The 12,161-nt window shown below is 47.0% G+C and overlaps 1 protein-coding gene across 10 annotated transcripts in view; it reads left to right on the top strand.

The window, feature by feature from the left end:
- Positions 1–758: 758 nt before the first annotated feature.
- The window catches only part of WNK2 (WNK lysine deficient protein kinase 2), a 95,261-nt gene continuing 83,858 nt past the window's right edge, over positions 759–12,161 (top strand). For all 10 annotated transcript variants that reach the window (XM_038148888.1, XM_038148887.1, XM_038148885.1 and 7 more), the window contains exon 1: positions 759–1,498. In XM_038148888.1, coding sequence (XP_038004816.1) covers positions 785–1,498 — 714 coding nt within the window. In that variant the 5' untranslated portion in view covers positions 759–784. The remainder of the gene's footprint in view (positions 1,499–12,161) is intronic.

The following is a 12,161-nucleotide window of genomic DNA, read 5'->3' as shown; positions in this document are numbered from 1 at the left end:
CGGACGTTGCCGGACGCGGAACGAGGCGGCGGCGGGGCACGGGACCCTCCCATTGTCCGCGGCGGGCCGGGCGGGGCCGGGGAAACGGGGGCCGAGGTCGAAGGGCGGCCGCCCACCTCACTGGCGGCCGCCGAGCGCCGGTGCCTAAATGGGCGATGCCCGGGAGCCCTACCATTGACGAAAAAAGCGGCGGCGGACGGGTGCGCGGCGGGGCTGCCGCAGGGTGCCCGCGGGCAGGGGCGCGGAGCCGCCAGGCGCGGAGCGGGAGGCGCGGCAGGGCCGGCGCTGCGGCGGGGGCGGGCTGCGGCGCAGGGGCGGGCCGAGCCGAGCCGAGCCGAGCCGCGGAGCCCCGCACCGGCAACGGCTCCCCCGGCCCCGCCGCGCACCCGGGCAGGCGCACGCTCGGCGGAGCCGCCCCTCCTCCGCCGCCCGCCTTCCCCCGCGCATGGCGCTGAGCGCGGCTGCCCCCGGCTCCGCACGTAAGTAACGGCCCCGCCGCGCCTTTGTGCGCGGGCCCGCCGCAGGTGAGGGGCTGCACCGGTCGTCTGGCGCTCTCGGCCGCGCCCCTGCCGGGGACCGGGGGGAACACGGTCAGAGCGGCCGCGGCCCGGCCCGGGGGCCCGGCTCGTCGGAGCCCCGGGGCCGGGGGAGGTGCCCGGGGCCCGGGCCGGGCCGTGGCGGCGCCTCAGGGCTGCGCTCTGCCCCGCGCAGGTGGCAGCGCGGGCGCGGCTCGCGGTGACTCCCCCGGGCCGGGGCAGCGGCGGGTGCTGAGCCCTCGGCCCGGATGGAAAGTGGGGGTGATGTCAGAGCGGCACTTCGGCGGGGCGGCAGAGGCGGCGGCCGTGGCGGGGTTCCAGCGGCTGCCGAGCCCGGCGCTCCCCCGGCCGCGGAGACCGGCGTGAACATGGACGGGCCCGGCGGCGGGGGGAGCGGGGCAGCCTCAGACAAGGACGCTGCTGCAGCACCGGCAGCCCCTGGGGCCCCCACCCCGCCGCCCCGCGGCCCCGGCTCCAGGGATCCCAAGCTGGTCCATCAGCGGTTCCTGCGGAGGAGCGTGGTGGACTCGGATCAGGAGGAGCCCGCCTTCGACCTGCCCGAGGCGGAGCACCAGCGAAGAATCATCCTGCTCCCCAAAACCAGGAGGATAATCGCGGAGCGGGCGAAGGCGGGGCAGGGGGCGGCGGAGGTGGCGGGCCAGGAGGCCGAATGCTCCGGGGAGCCGCGGCCAACGCCGGTCGCGGGCAGCACCGCGGGCGCCGAGGAGCAGAAGGAGCCAGGCAAGGATGCGGAGCGGAGAGAGGCGCAGGATGCTGCCAAGGACCAGGGCAAGGCTAAGAAAGAGGAGCCCGAGGAGGAGGCTGATATGAAAGCAGTTGCCACCTCGCCGGATGGCAGGTTCCTAAAGTTTGATATTGAACTCGGGCGGGGATCCTTCAAAACGGTCTACAAGGGTCTGGACACGGAGACGTGGGTGGAAGTCGCGTGGTGTGAACTGCAGGTAAGCCTAGCTGATCATCCTGTGCTTTTTTTTTTTTTTTTTTTTTTTTTTTTTTTTTTGCCTTATAAGCCGGGAACTAAAGGCACCGTGCTGGTGTCGTTCAGAGCAGCTCAGCCCTGAGCAGCCTTTATGGTCACCATCGCTTAGAATCCAGTGTCTAACTATAGCGCAATATCCCCATTGGCTCCGGATCCACCACCTTATGTACACTCCTCCCACGCTTAACCCCCTCGGCCCGGCGCCGCCGCTGCCGCCGCGGGGGCCGCGCAGGACCCGCTTGGTGCAGCGAAGGTCACGAGTGGGCTCCTCCGACGTGGGAAAGGGCGGGGCGGGGATGCTCGGCCCAGCCCCAGCCTCTTCTCGGGGCAGCAGCTCCCGGTTAAAATGGCACCGACACTCAGTGATTTGAGTGCGTTTGCAGGAGAAAAATTTCCTTTTGTGTTATGGCTTCATAAAGGCTGAGGAGCTGCTCCCCCTGACCTTCCCTCTCCCCTGCCATGAAATTGTCCCTGTCCTGGTGAATCCAACCTCCTAATGTGCGCCGGTGCTTGCCCTTGTTTAGGTGCCATATTTGCAGTACTTTGGTTAGGTCAAAGACTTATCTGTCCAAATACTTTTCAAATTTTACATTATAATTCTAGAGCTTCACAATGAAGTAGTATCATCCAGTAATATCTAAAGAGAAGGAAGGTTTAGGTGCTTTTGCCGTTACCCTGTCCTTGGTGGGTTTTGTAGCCTTTGGTAAAAATCGCAGTAGTATACATGCCTAATTTTTTTTTTCTTATAGTGAAGCTTATAGTGCCTGTTAACCTCATTTTTGTTGGCATCCATTGGAATGAGACCTATCTAAGAGAAAAACCTAATACAGAATTAATATTGTTTTATTTTCAGCCTGAGTTACTTTGCAACTTCAGTGATAGGAGGTTTAACTCTTCGTTATGGTTTGGGATCTTTAAATTTCCATTGGATGGCTGAGCTTTATGGCTTACAAGAGTATTTGAAACTGACATGGAAATAATGTATTATTGTAGGTCTGAGCTCTTGGTTTGTTGTTTATATTTTAATGTTGGCCCAATCTGTTTGTAAATTACTCCTGGCTGCCTGGGATAGCTGGGGATGGATGTAAAGCCACATCTTTATTCTCTGATGATTTCATTACACAACATAATCATAATTCACTGCAGCAGTGCTCTCTTAATATGGATTATGGGGAACACTTCTCAGTCTTCATAGTCGTGCATTCCCCAGCTTTTATCAGACGGGGCTGCGGCATGGGAGACACAGCAGCCAGGAAAGGTATGGAGGGCTAGTGGTGAGGGGCTGAACCCCTCTCTCCTGCAGCCCAGGGGTCCTGGTGGGATTGTGGGGAAAGGGGGGGTCTGAGGGATTGTCAGGGGGATTTAAAAGAGCTGCTGGAGGGAAGCCTAGGGGCAGGCCTAGGCTTTTGTCTGGCTTTGCTGGGAACTGAATCCAGAGTGTGTAAGGCTTCTACTTCAGCAGCCTGAAATCCACGAGGGATGGTGGCTGGGGTGCTGCTGGAGGGCAGGCTGGAAGAGGCTGATGCTGCTCCTGTCAGTCCATGCAGCCCAGGCCAGCCCCATCACTGCAGAGCCATAGCACAGACCCAGAGTTCAGCATGGTGCCTGGTTTTCTCAGAGGGCTCTAGCAGGAGGATTGACAGAAATGGATTTTCCACGTACTTTCTGTAATGGAGCAGCTTTAACAACCAAAGCCTGCCAAATGTATAGGTGAACACTGCTTAGAAGTGCTAGTCTGGATCATGTACACCTAAGGAAGAGACTGGGAAGGGAAAACTGCAGTGTGAAAACTTCCTTATCTGGTGAATGGCCTTCATATTCTTAATTACACTTGTTTAGAAATTCTTGGACTGACTTTGTGGGAAGAAATCTGTATGATGCTCAAATTCCCATTAGTTTTCACTCTATGTACTTCAGCCCAAATAAGATCTTACTGCTAGATATTTTCAGTTTGATACAGGATTTGCTTTAGGCTTCTAATTGTGGAAAGAAAACTATTGTTTGGCTGCTTTAGAGAAATTGGTATGAATCCTTTGGAGGAAGGGGTTACTGGGTCTCCTTAAACTCTACTGTGTGCGGTTTTGAGTGATGCTGAAGGTAATGTGAGATGGTATGTGACTTTGGAAGCCAATACTTGGGTCTGTGTTGGGAACTCCTCATTGAATGACAAAAGCCTTTAACGACTACAGGATTAAAGCCTGTGCCTCTGGACTGGATTTGCATGGAGGAGGCCAGGGGGAAGGTGTGAATGGCTGTGTTGTCTCTTTGACTTGTAGAATACTCTCTGTTCAGCTGGGGAATTTTAGCGAAAACATTCAGAGCGTGCTGTCAAGTAAATCACTTTATTCATGGCTGTTGGGGTGGGGTTTTTTTTGTGGTTTTTTTTTTCCTTTAATTTTTTTATTGTGAGCTGTGTCAGATCTGCCCCATTTGTGTTTCTCTGCACAGATTGGAAGTTCCCTATAGGTAGCAGGACAGTGAGTGGAAGCCATCATATCACTATGCTGTTGGAGACAAAATGCCTTCCTCTGCAGCCTCATAACATCAGAACCCAGGCCAGAGCCTTTTTGTGAAAAAAATGCTGCAATCTGTAGTATTTTTTTTTGTGGAGATTCACTTGTGCTTGTTCCACTTAGGGTGGGGTAATTAAAGTGGACAGCATTGAGGTTCCATGCAGGCATTAATCCTGTCCTGGCTCAGCGGTTTTTCAGCCCACTTGCGCTGGTGCCTGTGTGTCTTTGTCCATCTGTACAAAGGCTCGCGAGCCATTCTTGTTCAGTGGCTTTCTTTCATTGAAAAGACGGCTTTAGGGTTTAGAACTGAAGTCATCGCTCTGATTAGGGCGGGACCCAAGCGCTAACCAAATGATCTGGGCTTTAGACCTGTCTGAAGAGGTGAAAGCTGTAGTTAAATTCTAGCTAGAAAATAAGGCTATTGTTCCTTCATGAAGCTGAAGTGCTGGAGCAGGATTAGTGTGCCCTTGCAGTTTTGGAAGGGCTTGCATTCCAAGGTTTTCAGCAGTTATAATTAATATTAATTGATGGTGTACAGTCGCTGTGTGGTGAGGCTTTGGCTTAACAGTATTGCAGTGTTGCACTCCTGAGTAAAGTGTTGGGTCATGAATAAGGAATACAGGCTTTGCCACTCCCCTGCTTGCAAGCCAAATATTTTGTTTAGTTAGATGAATGGTTTCAAAATCCCATCGTGTTTCCCTTTGGGAATATATAGGGACTCTTGATAGAGTCAGACCTGGTATTGTGAAATGCAGAGGCCTCATTGTACTTTATGGTTCTTGCTTGGACTGTGAATACCACCATTGTTTTGTGGGTTTTTTTGTTTTTTTGTTTTTTTGTTTGTTTTTTTTTTTTTGTTGAGAAATGGGGAAAGCTTAGGTTGTCTTATCCTGCTGTTGCAGGAAGGTGTGAGATGCCTGGTGATCATCACAGTCTTATGCCCCTGTATCAAAATTCCAGGGTTTTTTTTTCCTGAAAAGGGTAGTAACTCCAGTAGTGTGGTAATTTGGCTTTTGTTAGTGTCCTTGCTGGCTGGCAGCATTAATCTGATGTCGAAATAGTACCAGGTTACTATCTATGCTGGTACTTTATTGGCCAGATAGACTTTGTAGTGTAAATGAATGGAATAATTTAGAAAATCTGGGAGAAGAAATGAGACTATACTTGAAAGCTTGAGTCTGGTATTGCTGTCTGCTCACACTAAGGTAACTTCAAGACCAATTTTTTCTGTTTCCAGTTAATTCTTGTGAATGTGACTTCTATTTCAATTGAAACAATTGGCTTAGCTGTGTTCTACAGTGTTAGTATGAAAATGTGTGCCTGTATCACTGGTGTTTGTTAGCAGAGCTGTTGCCCTGGCATGGAGAAGCAGGGCAGGGATATGGTAGTGAACTATTAATAGACTGCTTCTCAAATTCAGTAAATGAAATAGAGCTGGGTCAGGCTTCACATTCTGCTTGTGAATCACACAAGACTCCTTTCTTTTGCTTTGAGCACATTGTGCCTCAAGGTTGGTTGTGTGCTCTTAATTCTGGTGAAGCTCTTCATGCTAGATGTGTGGGTCCAGCTGCCATAAGAAGAAACGACTTCAAATCAGAGCTGGGTGTAAAGGATATTTCTGGTCCCTTTGGTCATCTCATATCCACAGCTGATGGGAGGTGGTAAAAGTTGATGTTGCAAGCTGTCACTGTGGTGATCCTTGCAATTGATACGCAGTCTGACATGCGTGAAGTTTACACTGGTGATGTTTTGTGGCTAGGGTGTAAGAGTTTGGAGGTTTAAGAGTTTGGAGGCAATGGTAATGATGTGCTAAAAGATGCTGGCTACTGGAGTTAATGCATTTTGGTAGTCTGAACGATTAGAGATGCTGCAGAGGTTTGAAAGTGTGTCTCCTGGAAGGTAGGAGATGCACTGTAAGGGTTAGGTGTGAAAGCTTTGTTGAGGAGGGAGGCTTCTGCCTCAGGAGCCTACTGCAGTGGTGCATGTGGGTTCAGTGAGAATTAGAAGTTTGGTTTTTAGATTTGCCACAATGTAGCTGTTGACGGCCAGCAGCAGGACACTGTGTGTGCATTAAGCTCTGGACTGGGTCTGCTGGCCAGAAGACATAAATATGAGCTAAGTGCTGATGCCTCGGCAGGCCATAGGTGTAAGGCAAGGGCAGCCAAAGGTGTGTCACACAAGGTGTGTGACACTTGGCATTCCTACTGGAAGAGATATCTTAGTTGTGCTGCAACAGGAGGGGCTTGCAGATAGCAGCTGGAGAATATCCAGGATGGTCATGTGGAAGCGGAACTGTTTTGCTTCATGTTTAAGTGTATATATATGAAGTTATGTTTGGAAATGTATCTTTTCCCTCAAGTGACACTTGTGGACAGTATGGGTGCTATCCCAGTGTTGATTTTGATGTGCCTGAAACTGAGGTTGGCCAAGAAGGGCAGCAGAGGATTTTCTTTGTGGTGTTGGTAAGTCCAGTGGAAACAGCCTTCAGTCCAGTTCTTTGCTATTCCTGTGTAGCACTGAAAGGAGGGAGCAGCCTCCTGATCATGCTGCCCTCCTGCCTCCTGGGAAGCAGAGGTCAGCCATCCTGCAGGAAAGGTCACAGCCACCTTCTCCAGCACTGCCTGGCTGCAGCTGCTTCTGCCTGGGCTCTGCACCAGTACAAGAGTACTTGTACATTCTTCTAAACCCAGCTTCTACATAAACCACAAAATAGAGCCCCTTTTATGTGTGACTGGTCCCTTGCTCTGGAACGGACTGATCTTCAAACCATAAGCAACTTCCTCTATCCCTGATTAAAAATTTCATCATCCTCCATCAGGTCCATATCTCATTCTGGCATTATGCTTATCCCAAACAGTGTTGGGGATTGTGCCTGTTGGGAATTTTGTCCATTCAGACTTAGCTACATAGCTTCTGAGAGGTTCTTTTCACATGCAAATGCCCATGTCCTGTAAAAGACACTGGGGGTCTGGGATATGGAGTGGATCAGAAGTCCTGCTTGTGCTCCCCTGTCCCCTGCCATCTCCTGTGTTGTGACTACAAGTTGTGACATGTCACTGAACACCTCTAAGCCTTAGGAGGCATCTTATTTCCCAGCTGGTTGTCTGTAACAATTGGTGAACCTTGATTGAGTTTCAAATCAGATGGTAAAAAATGTGCACTGAAAACTTTCTGGAGTGACTCTTCCATGATGTTCAGATAGTGGGGGAGTGGTGATGTCTCTTCTCGCTCCCTTAAAGAAATATAAGTAAAACTCACCTGTGCTCATCTTGAATTGTATTTTATGGGACATGCTCCATCTTGGTATTGAATGGTCTTACTTGTGCTTTGAGTTCATCATAATCCCCAAAATGCTTTAAAAAAAAATTACACCCACTGGAAAATTATTTACTGTATAGTGTTAGTACAGTAATACAGCTGTGTGATACAGTGGTTAAATGTGCAGTGGGAATAATGGGCAAAATGAAAGACCATGTTCTGGGAATGTTCATCTTGTTTAAACTGTCAAGGAAGGAGTAACTGAAGACCTAATACCATCTGTTCTTCAGCTTGCTGCAGAGGGCTGTAAACCACTTATTCATGAACTCTGAGGAAAACCAAGGGGAGAAGGCAGGGCCAGGTAACACTGTGGGGGATTCTCATTTGGCCGTGTTATGTGAATTCCATCTGATCCTCATTCTTGACCTTCTTAAAGGAAAATTAAATGTTCTTAGAATGGTATTTGATCCTGTGATGTATCTCAGCACCACCTTACTAAAGTTAATTTGAGTTTTAGTTATTGGTTAATGTTTTTGTAAAAAAAATGAAAACCTAGAAGAAAAAAAGAAACTGAGCAATTTTTTGTTACACACCAGCCCTGTTTTGTAATGCTTTTGTGTGGGGGGAGGCTGTACAGTAGCTAGTTGCTAAAGCTATTAATAATATTAATATTAATATATATAATATTAATATATTCTATATATTAATATATTAATATTAATATATAAATATTAATATATTTTTCAGATTCTGGAAGTCCTGATACAGTTAATCTCTCTATATTTTAAAGGCCTTTTGTTTCCTCAAAATTCAGAGAATTTGAATATAAACCTGTATGGATGATGGCTGCCTTATTGTTTGTTTGGGGATTTTTTTGTTTATTTATGTAGTTTTGGGGAACTGTCAAGTATTTTCCATTAACTTTTTTGCAAAGCATGAGCCTCTAAACTGTGGTTCAGAACTGAGCATGGTAATGTTATGTTCTGTATTCCTAAATTAACAGGGCTTGACCAAAGGCAGTGTCAGTGCATCTCACATGCTTAAACTGCCTAAAATCCAGTCAGACTAAACAGATGGAGAAAGGGTTTTTTTTCTTTAGCTGAATGATAAAATTTGTTCTGTATTCTATAAAATAAGGCTTTATTAAAAAGAAGAGATGACAGTTGGTCACCTCATGTATTGAGAACTGAGTATTGATTTTACAGAAGCAGGATTTGATTTTAGCCACACAAATACTGTCTGGACCAGGCACTGCCTCTATCTGCTTCCGAAATGGATGTTCCTTTCTCTCACTAGCGCATGCTCAAAGGATTAAAGTTGTGGTGTTTATTCCATGTTTTCATACAATAAGCAGCTTTTTCACGTTGCCTTTCCTGATGCTGGACTGTTTCAGTTAGAGGAGCATTTCAGGTGCCGCATTGTGCTGGCCTGAGCTGGTGCAGCTTGACTGGCCTGGTGCCACTTGTGCTGCCCTGCAGCTGGTGCTTGACTGAGCAGAATCAATCTTGCTGTTCAAACAGAATGCTTTGGAACATGAGGGGGGGAAATCACAAAATTTCCAGTGGATGTAGCTCTTTGCTGCTGGCCTGTGCAGCGCTGTGCTAAAACACTGGAATCAGTTTTACAAGAGCCAGATATTATCAAAATAGGCTTGTTTTTTTCCAGGCTTTGCTGATTAATTAAGGAAAACAGGCATGGTTGTTTGCATCTGAACTTGTTTTGTTTCTCTTTCATATCAGTGTGTGTTTGGAGACTTGTAGATAATAAAGGAAGTGTTACACTAATTAAATAGACTTGCTTTTATCTCAATTATAACACTTCTATTCCTAAGAAGGGCAGAATCTTCTGTTTTCAAAGCATGAAATTGCAGGAGCTGTGCCTCTCACTCTTTCCTTAGCTGCCAGGGTAGTAGTTTGAGGCGGTTTGGTAAAGGCTTCAATGAGCCTTGCACATGTGAGGGGAGCTGGGAATGAATCTCCCCTCATGGTAGAAGTTCTTTAGTCTAAGTTTGGCCATTGTAGGAGGGGAGATGGGCAGTACCTCTTCCAGGTGTCATGTCAGAGGAAAGTACATGCCATCACTCAGCTCTGTCTCCATGTGATGGGTGTGCAGTTTGAGGAATGGCTGAAGAGTTAATTTCTGGGTCCCAGCTGTGCTCACACATGGGGGGTCGCATTTCAAGGCTGAAGCCATTTGGGGCGTGTGCTGGAGGCTGGAGCTGTTGCAGGCACCTTACCTTGAGGAAAGGCACAGAGCCCTCAGTGTGCTGGCAGCTGAGGACTGGCTGTCAGAGCCCCAGGTGCCTTCAGCAGAGTTCATTTGGACCCAGGTCAATTTTATGCCTTATTTTTACAGTCTCACATTAAATTAGGCCGACTGGATAGATTCCCACGTGATACAAGATACTGCTGTGGAGGCACCCTGTGGCTTCCTCTAGGCTATAGACAGCTCTGAATCCCTCTCTGAGCAAGAGGATTAAGCCTTCTTTTCAAAGTACAGAAAGAAGAAACTTGTAGCAAATAACTGGTTGGGAGAGGGAAGTGAAATGTCTTCTTAACTTGCTGGAATAAATGATAATTTTTATGTTTAAGACTTGACAGCTTGAACTTCTGTCCTCACTCATGAGTACTCTGCCAGAACGCATTCTCCTGCCATGCAGTAGGTACACAACATCCCTACAGGGGCTGCTAACATGGAAGGCTTTGATGAGAGGCTGACATCCCTGACCACGAGAAACATTTAGTGATTAAGAAGTGTGTGATTAAAATGTGTATCTGTTCACTTGGATGAATCTATAATGACGAGTTTTTAACCAGTAAAGCTATAAAACTATTAGAAAGAGCAATTCTTTCTCTAAGTAACACTAAAACATTAAATACAGCTTCATTTACTGAAGTGTGGATGTATTTTTTTTAGTGTATTTAAACCATGTTTTTTGTTTGAGGGAAGGAGATAAGCTCAGGCTTATGCACCTGTGGGCTTCGAAGAACGTTTGCTGCGTGGCTGTGTTTTGAGGCTTTTCAGTGGGAAATGAGACACTTGGTATAAGGAAGCCTGGGTATTCAAAAGTAACTGCCACAAGGAGGGGACTGGGGATTTGATTTTAGCCACACAAGTACTATCCAGACTTTTTCTTCCTTTTATTTATGATGTTGCTGAATAACAACCCCATTTATAACTAACACTGCTGGGGTTCTAGCCATGTTGGGAGGGAATCTCTTAGCATGGAGCTGCTGGTGGAGAGTACCTGGAATGGGAAGGTCTGTGCCTAGGGCAGTTGGCTTTGTCCAAGCAGGACACCACAAAAAAATACACACTTTACAAACTTGGGCCCTGAAAATTAAATCCTGTGTTGTTGCTGAACCCCACATTCTCTGGGTGTGATGGGTGTGACTGATGCTGGTCAGGCCTTGTTACAGGTTAGCGAATGGTTACAGGGTGCTTCATCAGCCCCTTCCTGCCTGCTTTTGACATTTTTAGAATTCTGTGGAATGGTTTGGGTTATAAAGAAACTCAAAGACCATCTCATTTCAGTCCTCTGCCATGGGCTTGGACCATTTGCACTGCACCAAGTTGTCCCAAGCTCCATCCATCCTGGCCTTGAACATGTCCAAGGATGGGGCATCCACCACTTCTCTGAGCAACCTGTGTCAGTGCCTCATCACCCTCGACTGCCTTGTTAGGAAGGCTTTATTAGTAAAATGGATGCTACCTCACAAAACCTTTCCAGTAGGCTTTTAATAAGCAGTTTAAATTACTTTTTTCCTTCTCATTCCTTCTCTTTTCTGTCTTCTGCCACCCCTTTAAAAGTTAGAAGGACGCGGTTCTGCTCTTAACACCTTCTACACTGCCACAGCGTATAAACGCTTACCCTTTTTTCACATTCCTTATTTTTTTTTAGAGGGTCATCTTAACAATTGCATGAAATTATCTCCTATGATTAATCTGATGAGATGCCATTTCACCAGTTGTGCAGGGTGTTTCCTTGGGCACTGCCTTGTGCAGCCTTGGACTATCAGTCAGTAACAGCTGGGACAGCATCTGGTGGTGTCTCTGAACATCCTGATGAACCTAGCAGAGAAATCAGAATTTGCAGAGAAACAAAGGAAAATAGGGTGGCACCTAGTGAGACAAGGTACAAAGTCAATTTATCTTTATACAAAGGCTCTTGTGCAATAATTGTTTCTGATTCTTAGCAGTGACTGATAGTTATCTTTCTGCCTGGCTTGTTGATGCTTTGGTACTGCAGATCTGCTCCTGCAAGTACAGTCCACATGCTGGAAGTGCTTTTTTAAAAATCAAGCTTCCATAAAGCTTATATGTTGTACATTTTTGTAGGCTTTATCCTGTTTGCAGTATCTCTGAGTTTTAGAATTGAAATTGTAATTTATGATTTCTGTTAGAGAAAGGAAAAAAGTCATTAAAACATTTCCACAAAGCTAATTTTTGTGTGCAAAAAGAGATAACAATGTTTTATGAACTGTGACCTTTGTGCCTTGAAAGAGGTATAGGGTATATTTCCTAATGGATTTCTGACTGCAGGGTAACTAATGAAATTTTCTGGCAGTGGAGTCCTTGGTGCCTAATAGGATGTGAACTCCTCATGTGGCTGCTTTGACAGTTTGTTTATTTCTGATAGTGCTCTATCAAGCTTACCAAAAACTGAGAAGTGTTTTGTTTCGATGTGTTGCTACCATGATTTACTCACTAAATGTATTGTGGAACATATTTTCCTTGAAAAGCAAAGGCTGAAAATCAACCTTTGAATGTGTTTTTGACAACCACTAGAAATAACAAGAATGGGTGACTTTTCTTACTCTTAGAATCACACAGTAGTTTCTTTTAGATGTGGCC

The sequence above is a fragment of the Motacilla alba genome, chromosome 12, assembly GCF_015832195.1.
Source record: "Motacilla alba alba isolate MOTALB_02 chromosome 12, Motacilla_alba_V1.0_pri, whole genome shotgun sequence".
Classification (NCBI taxonomy): Eukaryota; Metazoa; Chordata; class Aves; order Passeriformes; family Motacillidae; genus Motacilla; species Motacilla alba.
This window is presented reverse-complemented; position numbering and strand designations above follow the sequence as displayed.